General features: G+C 43.7%; 1 protein-coding gene across 1 annotated transcript in view; it reads left to right on the top strand.

The window, feature by feature from the left end:
* LOC102743959 (aldehyde oxidase-like) overlaps positions 1-14,023 on the top strand; it is a 67,143-nt gene that overhangs the window by 24,497 nt on the left and 28,623 nt on the right. The window contains 4 exon segments of the mRNA XM_081815318.1: positions 264-390; positions 3,235-3,357; positions 6,711-6,807; positions 12,783-12,907. Of these exon segments, the coding sequence (XP_081671444.1) occupies positions 264-390; positions 3,235-3,357; positions 6,711-6,807; positions 12,783-12,907 (472 nt within the window).

Raw genomic sequence — 14,023 nt, 5'->3', positions numbered from 1 at the left:
TTTTGGAGGAATAAAGGTTATATGCAGATTTTCAACTGTGTAGGGGATCAGTATCCCTAACCCCTGCATTGCTCAAAGTCAGCTTCATTCAAGTTCAAGTAATAGCTTTATTGTTCCGGGAATTTGTTACCATAGTCTGGCAAGAACTATTAGAGCTGGGTGTATCTTACCACTCGAATATCTTATTCTCCAATTAAGCATGTTCTCCATGGTCTTCAGGCTGGGGGCTTCTCTGAGGACCTGCTCTGTGTGTTCTCATCTAGGTCTATTGATCTGTCAGAAGCTCTCAGCCTGCCTGGCGTGGTGGACATTGTGACTGAGGAACATCTTCGTGGCGTAAACTCCTTCTGCATTTTAACCAAACCGGAGGAACTTCTGAGGACAGAGGAGGTACGGCGTTTTTGCTTTCTGTTTCAAAAATAATTTCCTCAGTTAATGGCATTGCCTGTTTTCTTAAAGATGGCATCAAATTTGGCACATCGTAAAGGATTCCAATAATTCTTTGAAACACCATATTCTAATGGTGAATGAACTCAAATATATTCATTTTCCACATAAGAAAAGAAGTTGACTAGCTCTATAAAAGATGCTTGGTGTTTTCCTATTTTCTAGTAGTAATCTTACTACTGGAGAGGAAGGGGCAGAGGGAGAGAGAAAAGAGAGGAATCTTAAGCAGACTCCACACCCAGCATGGAGCTCATTATGGGGCTCAGTCTCATGACCCTGAGATCAGGACCTGAGCCGAAACCAAGAGTTGGAAGCTTAACCGACTGAGCCACCCAGGCGCCCCTTTTCTTATCCTTTAACATGAGAATTCCGTCTCCCTCTCTGAACTCGGTCTGACTCATTCATGTATATTGCCATGTATTCAAGAGGCGTTTTTAAGTGAGCATCTGATGTGGCTGGCCACCATAGCTGAATAAGACCCAGGTGGTCCTTACCCTCACAGAGCTTAGAGTCCAGAGAAGGTGAAGTGGACCTTTACTGCACTTCTACTTTGTATTGAGCTTACTTATTTATTCCTTTGTCTTATGTATCTCCCCTACCTAATAAAAGTCCTTGAGTGAGACCCTATGTCTGATTCATTTGCATAGTCCTCACACTGCTTCTCATGTAGCAAGCAGGGTAGAGGAACAACGATAGCACTGTGGCCATTTAAAAGTTTCAGATGATTCAAAATGATCTGGCTATTGTGATTTAAGTTTTCAGAAAATGCAACAAGGGCAGTGTTCAGCAGGTTTTCTGCCTAACTCAGGCTTCTCAGTTCAGTGTTGACCCCAAAGAGCTTCCTCCTGTAACAGAGTCCCTACTTCTGGCTCTTGCTGGCTGATTTAGTTGATAAAAATGAAAGCTTGATGACTGAGTGTAAATTGGAGGTTGAAACTCTCCCAAGGCAGGGCTGTGTGGGGCTTGCGGAAGACAGTGAGAATTATGGCCTTTGCCAAATGTTAATTAAACAAGCAAAACCTTTCTGAGCTGCACGATAGTACTTCCACTGGGAGGTGTGCAGATGTTGATGATGAACATCTCAGGGGCACATCTGTGTGCCAGGTCACGGGGGCAAACCCAGGCATCTGTGCAGAGTGGAGCGTGGAACCATCGTGAATGCCTTTGTTAGTTTAATTCCTTTTTAAAGTTAGGCCTTTAAAAAATCTTTTCACTGTAGGGTGGCTCAGTCATTAAGCATCTGCCTTCGGCTCTGGTCATGATCCCAGGGTCCTGGGATCGAGCCCCGCATCGGGCTCCCTGCTCGGCAGGAAGCCTGCTTCTCCCTCTCCCACTCCCCCTGCTTGTGTTCCCTCTCTCGCTGTCTCTCTCTCTGTCAAATAAATAAATAAAGTCTTTTTAAAAAAATCTTTTCACTGTAGAACTTTTAAACATATATAAAAATAGAGAATAGTACAATGAATCTCCATAGACCCATCAGCCAGCTTCAACAATTGTCAACATTTCACCTTTCCTCTTCACTTATCTCCCCACTGTCCCCACCCCTCCACACCCAGCAAACATACTTTTGTGTGTGGATGTGGGTGTGCGTGCACGCACGTATGCTAGATTTAACTTTTTTACTACCACACTTTTTTCTCATGACAAAACTACTATGTGCTCGTCGTAGAAAAGATTTAATAGTTTAAAGTCAGTTTTAAAATGAGTGATTAAATTTGAATTGTGATCATGGTATAAGGTGAGAGAGAACGGAGCAGTCATGGTGAATTCTTCTAGTCCTGTTTTCCCTTTCTGGAGCCTTATTTTTTTGTTCCCATCAATTTTCTGCCTGTGTGAACTCCTTAGGCCCCTGCGCCCCCTGCAGGTGAAATGATGAAGCGGATGCTCTCTGCTTGCTTATGTCTTGGCTAGTTACAGGCTCTGTGTCTTCCTGAGGAGCCTGGGCGCCACCAAGGTTTGGGACAGAGATTTGCTCACTAGCAGTGTTGTGTTTTCCTTTTCTCCCTCCGTCGTCTCTGATGAGATGGGCTATGACCTTCGGGTCCTCCCTTTCCAGAAGCTTCCTCCCAGGATGGCCCTGATCCTGGTGGCAGCCACAGGTCAAGCCAAGTGACTGGCTCTCCTCGGCCCCCGCCCCAGCCCCAGTGTGCTGGCCTGGAGCTGAGTCTGCTGTGTGACGGTCACCCCTGCCCCTCGTCAGCCACTCTGCCAGGGATGGCAGCACAAAGACCTGAGCTCCCCTGGAGCCTGGGTGTTGGTGCCCACCCGCACGGCAAAAAGAAACCGCTCGAAGAGGCGGACCCCTCCAGATTGGTAGGGAGTGGTTTGGACAAGAAAGGGAACTTCTGAGGCTTATCTTGGGCAGCCACAAGACTAGTAGATCTCTGCACCATCTGCCAGTTTGTATGTGTGGGGGCCTTAACTGGGCCATCCAGATGGTCTGTACCACACCTTCTTCTCTCAAGGCTCCATCCTTGAAACAGTTCCTAGTGTGGAAACCGTACATTCTAAGGACAGGGAAGGGGTGAGGAGCCTCCATGTGCCTGGGTCAAGCTCAAGGGTCAGCCAGGGAGCACGTCTTGTCAGTGGCCTCCTCCAGCCCCGGGGCCAGCAGGCCAGCTCTGACAAATGTGCTTTCTCACCAGGGCCCTTGTAACAGCCGCACTGCGCATGTGAAGCGGTTCTCTACTGTGTGTCTGGCGCTGTGCTAGCGGGAGGAGGAAGAGGGACGAAGGGCGGGGCCGGGCGCCTGCGCTCCCTGACGACAGAAGCCTGTCTGTGTTGTAGGTGTCCTGTGTGGGCCAGCTCGTCTGCGCCGTGATTGCAGAGTCCGAGCTCCAGGCAAAGCGAGCGGCCCAGCGAGTGAAGGTTGTCTACCAAGATTTGCAGCCACTGATCCTGACAATCGAGGTAATGAGTTCAAGGGCGGGGTCAGAAGAGCACATTTCCCCGGTGGAGCCGTTAAAATGCTCTTTGCCTACAGTGACAGGAAAGAAAGTCTGACTCCAAGTGATGTGCAATACGTAGGGTATTTCCGGTTGGCCGGTTGGCCCCGGACTGTATCAGTGTTGGCACAGAACCTGGTTTTGTGCCTCTCCTCTCTGCTGCCCACAGTCCATGCCTTAGCCCCTGCAGTCACAAGATGGCAGCCAGGAGCTTCTCGTCCATGACCGGGGAGGAGAGAGCAGCACTGTCCCAGCATTCCAAGCTCCAGTCCTGGGATCCAGCCTTATCAGGCCACTGAGGTCACACACCCGTCTCTGATTGGATGATTAGCCAGAGGAACGGAGGACCTGTTGGTTACTGCTGGGGTCAGATTTCTTTGAAGTGTATGGGCCACAGTGGGGTGGGAGGGGATGGAGACGTAAAAAGAAATCTGATCCCTGAAGGGGACTGGTGGGAGGAGTGCTGCATGGGCAGGCAGCGGTGTCCGGGACCCTGAGTTCACCGGCACCCGGACTTTCTCGCGGGTGTGCAGGAACCAGCAAGATGCTCTGTGCAGCAAATCCTGGAGACCCTCTTTAGATTCTTCAGTGCATATCTTAAATGAGTATGAGGAATAGAACCCTGTGATGCCTGTAGGTATTTTGGCCACTTACACCAATTGGAGAATTGCATTTTCTATCCTGTTTTTTAGAAAGAAGTTAGAGATTTATATAAGACTCATCTCCATGAAATGATTGGGTGTTCTTCTGCATCCATTTCATTGGTTCTTATAATTTACTAAATAATGAAAGCATGCACGTTGGGAAAGCAGCATGAATAGATTAGATTCAGCACAGACAGACTCCATGTACTCTGGGAATACATTACCTTCACAACGAAATGAATCAGCTGTTCTCTAGGTGACTAGCGTGCCCTCCGGCAGAGAATGAGAAACTGACTTGGCTCAGACTAGTGTCTCCAGAAGAACTTGGCCTTGGTGTGTTTCCTATCATGCTGCTTTATTCCTAGAAACATAGCATTTGTGTCTGGACAGTGTCCTCAGTGTTTTAAAATTAAAATAAAATCATGTCAAGAAGACAAACATACAGAAGTTAAGCTGGAGTCAAGGAGTGACAAAGCTTCCCCAATTTTCCTGGCCGGTTCCAGATTCCAGCGTTCTCTTCCCTTCTTAGTCAGATGTTGCCTGATGCATTTGCCTGCTTTATACACTCAGTCCCCAGCATTTTGTTTTAGAGGTACTCCTAACTAAGAAATTATTCCTTAATTACTTCTTCATAAGAAAATATTTACATGATACTTCATCAAAATTTTGTTTACAGTCCTTTCCCCAGTACTGGTGGCTAAATGTCTTCCCTTCCCTGCCCCCACCTGCCAGCCAGATGAATTTCCAAACAAGTAAACAGCTGCCACCCTTCTCCTCGCCTGCCCTCACTCCACCTGGCAGATCCTCAGTTGTTTGCCAGAGAATACCAGCATCAAACACCAAACTTTGACACGTGGAGGAGAGCTGCCTCACATTTTTATCAGAGTTCAAGCTCTCCAAGGTCAGTCAACTGGATCAGGGTGGATTTAATCAAAATCTTTAGCAGGGAAATATGCCCAGCTCTGTACACATTACAGTTTTTTTTAATCACTTTTTTGACCAAGAAATATTCGGGAAATTGTCTCAAAGTCACTCAAAAAGCAAGCAGCAAGTGAAGTGGAAAACGATTAAACTTTAAAAAATAGGATTTATAAATCCTAACTACTGTTTTCAACCTGGAATATCTGAATCTTAGATTAATAAGAAAGGCATATAAGTTCATTCTAGAAGGAACTGTGTTATCCATCTAAATAGGATAAAAATAAATGTATCTCTGTCACCAGCACTGAGGTTTAACCAAGCTAATGCTTTCTAGAATGTTGAACAGTTTGAGTGGGGAAACTCTATCAAAACTCTTGGCTCAAGGGATCAGGCTGATGACCATGGTGAGGAAAATATGCTCCTGACCAGAATCCCCCATCAGTCATCATGATCAACAGCATGAGCATAGCTAACACACAGAGTTCATTCACTACAGGTCAAAGCAGGTTTTAGACATTAACTCACTAAACGCTCAAAACAGTCCTGTGAGGAAAAACTCTTACTGTCTTTATTCTGATGAGGAAAGAAGAACATGGGTCACGCAGTCACACAGCTAGTCAGAAATAGAAGCAAACAACAAACCCTTCATCAAGGAACCTGGGTCCGCTGGTGGTAAAAACAAATGAACCCACTCTTTGAGTGGGGGAAATGGCAGGATCACAATACATCAGTCCTGTAAGGTATGCTGGTAGGTCTGAACATCTGCTCATGGCCAGAGGGAACCAGAGTTAGGATAATTCCTAACTGCCAACAGGCTGGACTTTCATGGATGGCCAATAATCCACGGTAGGTAATGGTGGCAGGAGCTGGGATGACACATTTGCCAGGGGACGCAGGGATTACAGCAAGATAAATTCCTTGAATAGCTAAGGAAACCAGCCTACATGATTGTAGCTACATCCCTGATGATGTGTACCCAGCAGTCTCCCTTCACTAGGCACCCAGAGGAAGCCGATAGGACCCAGTGTGTAAGTGGATTTGACATACCCAGACTGGGCGTGTAATGGAATCTCACCTCCGGGGCTGGAGTCCCAGCTGCCCTACTGCCCTGCATAAATGCTGTGCTTGTCCTCCCAAATGAGGGGCGTGGGGTTGGGGGGCAGGTCCACCATGATCCTTACCACCAGAATGTCTTCGGCTAGCACTTATTGAGCATTTATTACATGCCATGTAAGCCTTCTACATGTCTCGTTTCATTTTATCCACACTACAATGCTCTTGGAGCTGTGTGCACAGCTCTGTCTCCGTTTACAGATGAGGCTCGGCAGAAGAAATACTAGGCCCCCAGTCAAACAGGTAGTAAATGGAGAGAATGAACATAATGCTGACTGGCTCCAGAGTCCAAGCTCTAAACCCATGTGCTGTGTGGCCTTGGCTTCATACAGTGGGTTGTGGAATGAACAGTACAGTCTTCCTGGAAAAATATTAGCTCCATTCCGGGACCACCTTACATGCTGGGGTTTTTCCTGGGCGTACTCTCTTTTGACTCAAGGGCACATTTGTATTGGCTCTGTGAGGAGTCTCTCTGAAGGCTGGTTCTTAGCTCTTCACTGGGATTGTGCTGAATGGAAGAGCATGGGATTCCAGAGCAGGAGCAATGTTGGCCCGACTCAGATGATTCCCCACTGAGGGTGGCTACGGCCAGAGGGCTGCATCTCTGGCCCACACAGCCTCACTTTTCTGTTCTGTCCAGGAAGCCATACAGCACAGTTCCTTCTTCAAACCAGAGAGGAAACTGGAATATGGAAATGTGGATGAAGCATTTAAAGTGGTTGATCAAATTCTAGAAGGTAAAGCTTTCTGGAAAAACGTGAGGAGGGGGAAGCAGCCCAGAAGGCTTCTGAGCTTGTCTAGTTTAATGCTACCTTTGCCTTTCAGAAATCACCTAGAAATCAGCCGAGAACAGGCACTTCATTCACACATGCATTTCCCTCTGTGGGGTATGTGTGTGCATGTGCGTGCGTGTGTGTGCGTGTGCGCATGTGTGCGTGCGTGTGCATATGCGTGCGTGTGCGTGTGTGTAGAGCACAGCAGGGAGGTGAAGTGGGAGGCCCAGCCCCCTATACTGTGCACTGACCACCTGCCCCATCATGGCCCCAGTTTTTATACGATGTTATCTCTTTTCCTGCTCATAACCACCCTGCAGATCGGGAAACAGGATCAGAGTGCTTGCAGAGCTTGAACAGTCATACAACAGCTACTAAGTGATAAAGCTGGTCATCAAATTGATAGCTTTTCTTAGCATTTCCAAAGCCCATGTTTCTTTCTCTTCCATCCTTTCTCTGACTTCTCCCTCCCTTCCTTCCAGACTTCCTTCCATCATGTATATGTGTAATTAAAATGAAATTTCTCTCTTAGAAAATAGTTGATTTGAATTTTCCAATAAAATTTTTGTAACTTTTTATTTTGAAATCATTTTAAATTTACAGAAAAGTTGCAGAAACATTAAAGAAACTCCAAGTTACTCTTAATTCAGATTCCCCTATTATTAACACTTTACTACACTTGCTTAATCATTCTCTCTTTCTGTACACACACACACACACATTTTTTCTGAGCCATTGGAGAGTAAGTTACATGTTGGTTTACCCCTAAATACTGGTGTGTATTTCCTTAGAGCAAGAACATTATCTTACCTAAAGAGTTATCAAAATCAGAACATTCACATTGACATAATTACTTAATCAACAGACCTTATTCAGGTTTTGCCACTTGTCTCAGTCATGTCCTTTATAGCAGAAAAAAAAAAATGTACCATGGGTCTTAAATAACACATACTTTCCCCGCTCTGCTCTGCTCTCATCCATGCTAGAGAGCCATCCTTAACGCTCGCCATGCAAGGTCTACTTTACCCAGATGTGTTGCTGGGTGGGCATGCGCTTTCTGTCCCACATCTCAGGGCAGAGACTATCTCATTTGGCATTGTCTGTCTTTAAGTGAATTTCCAGGTGTTGGTGTCTAGTGCATGTTTGAAGCTACCATCACCCTAATTTTTCTCTCCAACCCTGATCCCAAGCTCAGAAGAGTCCTAAGGCATACCATCCCCGAGCGTACAGCCAGAGGTCTGTCAGGTATAACAGCCCAGCCACTTTAGTTCAAAGCCCATCATGTTTCTTAACTCCACAGCTGTGTTAAACCAGAACATGGTCACGGGCTGCCTGGATGACGTCACCTGGAAGCTGTAGAAAAGACACCTTGCGCCATCGCCCTTCCAGTATTCCCTTGGCACGCCGTCTCATCAGTGTGTGACTTGGCAGGGCCCGTCTCCCTGCTTTAAAATTATTATAAATAAAATAATCCTGATCTCAGAGATCCATTGTGAAGATTCTAAGAGATAACATAAGTGTGCTTGGCATAGAGCTTGGCCCATAGTAGGGAGACCCATAACTGTGAGCAGTAATTTCTCCTAGGCTGAGATGTTTCTGTTGTTCTCTAGGCAGGATTTCACAGTCTACTACTGAGCTAACACCCTGGCAGGTGCTCATTTAGCACACCCGGTGTTTCCCAGCACCTCCCAATGGGAGCCATTTATGAGACCTGCCTGGGGATTCCTGGAGCTGCCTGCTTTCTGGAATTCTGGAATTGGGGGACCCAGGGTAGCACAGGAATGTGCTTTTGACGAGTTTTCACAGAGCTCCAGGTGATTCTTAGGACTAGTGAAATGGGGCAAACCCTCGAAGGATGGGGCTGTTTTCTGGGAGACAAGGAGGGAGCATTTTTAGCATAAGAGATGAGGTGTGAGCATCTTGGAAATATCCATTTTTAAAGGGGTTCCTCCACTTGGACCATAGTATGTTCTTGCCTCTGTTCTTGCCATGTGTGTTTTTGTGTGAGTTCAGTTGTTTTTCTTTCCCTTGACATCTTCTTTAATCATTTAATTCAGTTAAGGAATTTATTCAGTCTCTCTCTTACTTGAATTTTAATTTGTATCCTGCCCCTTACCCTACTGATAAATACGAAAGTGATACAGGATGCTTTAAAAGGGACATTTATACCACTTTTAAGTTTTCATCTTCTTGACTCACTAGTATGAGGTATTTTTTTTTTTCTTACAATGCAGTTGTCATTTGAGTTAAGAATTTTTGGCCACTTATTTCAGCGAGAGGTAACTGGAGATGACAGTTAAAACAGCACTTTGCCCCTCAGGAATATAGCTGCTCAAAACAGCACTTTGCCCCTCAGGAATATAGCTGCTCTAAGAAAAACAAATATTTAAAAGATAAACTATGTGGAGCACTAACGACATCAAGTCTTAGACTGTGTTCTTGAAGGGAGTGAGATTATTGTTTGTTTTTATTCTGTGTGAAAATATATTTGGTCCCTTCCTAGCCCTGATGTCATAGCACTGGGAGGGCATTAAAAGCCCCCATTCGCAAATAAGCCAGCCGAGGCTGGGAGGCGTGTGATTGAGCAGGAATCAAACTGATCTAATTTCCCAACCCTGAGGTGAACGTCTCTCTCTACGTGATGCCACTTCTCATTTCTCTCTTTTAAAATTCCGTTAGCCAGAACGGGCTTTACACTGGAGAGCACAGAAGGCAATCTGTGCAGTAGGATTTGCAAGAGATCTAGGAGCCCTGAAACCGAGATTATCTTCCCCACATCCTGTCCTACTGGGCATAATACAGATAGACTCCTGTATATCTTAATGGTTTTTCAGTCTTTAAGGGCTTCTTATTAAAATGGAAATGTGCCCAGAGGAATCACTCCTAAACCCATAGTGGAATAACTTTTTATCTCGGGGATTAGCTGATCAAATTAGTTGATCAGATTAGTTGAGAGCAATACCCTGAGAGGAAGAGAGGGAGGGCCCTGTGGGGGGGAGGGCTGCAGGATGGATGGCGCAATGTAACAGGGTTCTAAAACTTGGCCTGCTTTCCAGGTGTGAGCAGAAAGAGCTCTAATAGTTTGTAGCTTTTCATGTTTTAAGTGAAGTAGGTATTTAACAAAATAAATTCTGAGTGGATAGGTGGGAACACTGATATGGTAAACCATGAATTTGAGCCCACTGACAAGTGGATTTTTCAATGTGCGGTCTTTGATAAAACTTTACATTAAAATTGAGATTTGAGGGGCACTGGGGTGGCTCAGTTAAGCATCTGCCTTCAGCTCAGGTCATGATCCCAGAGTCCCGGGATTGAGCCTCACATCAGGCTCCCTGCTCTGCAGGGAGTCTGCTCTCTCTCTCTCTCTCTCTCTGCCCCTTACCCTGCTCGTGCTCTCTCTCTCTCACTCTCTCAAATAAATAAATAAAATCTTTAAAAAAATAAAATTGAGATTTGAGTTTTGACATTTTAATTTTTATTTTTTATAAATGAAACATAATCTCATTTTTCTATATTTTTTCTTTATTCAGATTTTGGATAAGATAGGAAATCCAGACTCCAATACAAAAGATTTCTTTGGGAATCTCCCTTAAACCATCTGAAAATCACTGTTATTGGATACATTCTTAATTTTTTAAAGTTCTGCCTTTCACCTAACTAACATAATGGCTGGTCATAATTGTATTCTGGTTTTTTTTGTCTGTTTAATTTTTTTCCCCCTATCTTCCAATGGCTTAGTTGAACATTTTTCAGCACTCCATTTTGATCTATCTGTAGTATTTTTGAGTCGATCTCTTTGTCTAGTTTTTCTGCTGGTAGTTCTAGGTGTATTTTACATATATATAATATATAATATATAAATTACAATATATCTGGTAGCAACATTTTAATCAGTTTGCGCATAGAAATTTGCCTTTCTTCACATCCTTTTACTCTCTCATTTGTAATAGTCTTAAAAAATTCCCTCTTTATAGTCTGAGTACTACATGAAACAATGTTAAAATTTTGCTTTCAATGCAATTTGTAAAATTCAAGAGGAGGAGGAAAGTCTGTTGTGTTTACCTGTATTTGTAGTCTTTCCATTGTTCTCTCTCCTTCCTGAGGTTCCAAGATTCCTCTAAAAAAAATCATTTCTTGTCTGTTTCAAAAACTGTCTTTAGCCATTATTTTAGGATAGGTCTGTTTAAGACAAATTCTTAGTTTCCTTCATCTAAGAATGTCTTGATTTCTTTTTCATTCTTGAAGAATATTTTTGCTGGATATAGATTTCTGAGTTTATAGGTCATTTAGCAGTTGAAGAAAGATGTTGTACCTTTCCTCTAGTCTCCATGGTTTCTGATGAGAACTCTGCCTTGTGAAGAATCTTCCCCCCTGTAGGCGAGGTAGTGTTTTTCTCTGTCTGCTTCCAAGATATTTTCTTATTTTTACTTTTCAGAAGTTTGACTCTGATGGGTCTTGGCATGGATTTCTATGGATTTATCATATTTTCAAGTATTCACTCAGCTTCTCGAATCTGTAGGTTTGTGTCTTTTGCCAAGTTTAAGAAATTTTCAGGCATTATTCCTTCAAGTATTTGATGTCAGTGACCCAAATGTGCAGTCTTTTTATAGTCACACAGGGTCCTAAAGCTCTGCTCATTGTCTTTTCAGTCTCTTTTTTTCTGATGTTCAGGTTAGGCAATTTCTGTTGTTCTAGATTCTTGATTACTGATTATTTCCTCTGTTGTCTCTATTCTGTTGTTGAGCTTTTTCCATTGAGCCTCTTAAATTTTGGTTGTTGTATTTCTTAGTTCTAAAATTTCCATTTGGCTCTTTTTGTATCTTCTGTTTCTTTGCTGAAATTTTCCATTCTTCCATTTGTTTTAAGTGTTTATGTAAATGCTCACTGAAGTATTTTTATGATGGCTGCTTTAAAATCCTTGCTAGATAATTCCAGCATCTGTGTCATCTTGGTGTTGACATCTGTTGATTGTCTTTTCTCATTCAAGTTGAGTTCTTGGTATAATGAGTGATTTTCAATTGTATCCTGGTCATTTGACTATTCTGTTTTAAGACTCTGGATCTTATTTAAATCTTCTATTTTACCAGAACTCATCTGACCCCATGTTGGTGGGGAAAGGGGGTTTCTGCCTTGTTATTGCTAGGTGAAGGGTGGAAGTCCAGGTTCCTCGTGTGGTTTCCAGTGATACCACCACAATGCAAGGTTTAGGGCATCTCATTATAGCCTGACAAGGGTGGAAGTCTAGATTTTTCCATCCAACTTTTGCAGATAGGGATGGGGCCGCAGTTTTTTCACTGGGTAGTGTGGTTATTTTATAAAAATTTTCTTGCTAGGCTTCCCATCTCTTGGTCCTTTCGCTGGAGAAAGTAGGCTTTTCTTGGGGCCTTTCTTTCTGTCTTTTCCTATTGATATTTTGGGATTGCTGGCTTCTCTGGTACCAAGTCTGGGATATATGAAGCAAACGGCAACAACAAAGAACATAACTCACTAAACTCACCATGTGTCTTTCCTTGGATCCCAAACTTCCTAGCTGGTCTGCCTTCTCTCTACCTTTCAGAGACTTATATTTCTTTTGCATATAAATAAATAAAGTTGTGTGCTGTACTTAGTAGAAGGAAACAAGAGAAGTGCATTACTCCATCTCATCTTGGACCAGAAATCTCCTTTCCATAGTGTTTTGACTGACTCTAGAATGTCGCACACCTTTTCCTAGAACTCTGTGACCTACCATATTGGGAGACCTGACAGATACCCATACAGAACTCTGCTTCAAATCTGCAGATATAATGAAAGCCAAGTGTTCGTGGCCCTTAACTGTGTAGCTTGCTATCCTAGCAATAGCACTGTTGGTGGAATTTCTCAGTAATGGGATAACAGCTGGGGAATTCTAACTGTTCTATCTGAAAGCCTTCTTGACTCTGTGTACCTTCCTATAACAGGTGAAATACATATGGGAGGTCAAGAACATTTTTATATGGAAACCCAAAGCATGCTTGTTGTTCCCAAAGGAGAGGATCAAGAAATCGATGTTTATGTTTCTACACAGTTTCCCAAATACATACAGGTAACATGGGGCCATTGCAGAGGAGAGGTGGCTAAATGGTTTCTGCTGGCAAAATATACCAAGAGCAATTAGAGACAAAAATGTCACTGCAGGAACTGAAGGAATTTGGAGTACTAACAGCCCTATGCATTTGGGTATTAATAGCTGTACAATTTCAAAGCTTTTAAGATAATGTTATGAAAGTAGGCACCTTTTGTTTGTGGATTTATAACTTCAGAACCAGTTATGGAGTCAGCAGATCTCTTTTGCTATACTCTTGGCATTGTTAAGAATATGAAAGGAAAAAGAGGAAAGCCTGCCCTCCAAAGATTATAAGTGCCTAACTCTCGTGAAGCAGTTAGGAAATGGTATTGGACAGAATGCAACTTAATACTTAATCAGCTAAGTCAGAATTTATTCAGACGGAAGAATTAAGAGAAAGGAGGGTTTGCTGAGGGCTAGAATCATCCAGAAAGTCCATGAAGATGAAGTCTTCAGTTTGGATTTGTAATGAGAATGAGGTTTATCTAGATGGTGAGAAGAGGAGCCATTTCTAGGCAATTCCACACCAAGATCAAACGCCACTCCTTTATCATTCATTCATTCATTCATTCACTCATTCTTTCTGTAAACACATATGGCCTCTGTCCTGTATACCAGGCAGCATGCATGTAAGAAAGGAGGACTGGCACAAAGATGCCCAAGCTGGCATCAGGGATGCATTCAGGAGTGGCTAGTTGAAACATCAGGGTGAAAGCAAGGGGAACAAAGCAAAGGGGTTGATTCAGTAGGTCATACAAGCTGATGTTATTACCAGAGCAGGTAGAAATGTGGGAATGTGTGGACTGAGGCCTTTTAGAAGCTGGAACATTAAAAAGGGTCAGGTGAGTCCCATTCCAGTCCTGTCTGCTACTCACTCCCTATGTGATTTTGGGCCCATTGCTTCATCCCCCTGGGGCTCCACATCCAGAAACATGAGTTGTTAAGATTAAATGACCTCCCAACATTAGGATGGCAAGGAAGAGCAAAACCTGCATCCAGGGAGGACCCACAGGCCAACTCAGCAATAATCCAGATGGGAGGTGAGAAATTTCTCCAGTGGAGGCAGCAGAATGTGGGAACAAGATCCAGTCTGAG

This window comes from Leptonychotes weddellii, chromosome 3, assembly GCF_054177405.1.
Source record: "Leptonychotes weddellii isolate Sample4059 chromosome 3, ASM5417740v2, whole genome shotgun sequence".
In the NCBI taxonomy this organism is placed as follows: domain Eukaryota; kingdom Metazoa; phylum Chordata; class Mammalia; order Carnivora; family Phocidae; genus Leptonychotes; species Leptonychotes weddellii.
Note: the sequence above shows the minus strand (reverse complement) of the source record. Positions and strands in the feature narration are given on the sequence as shown.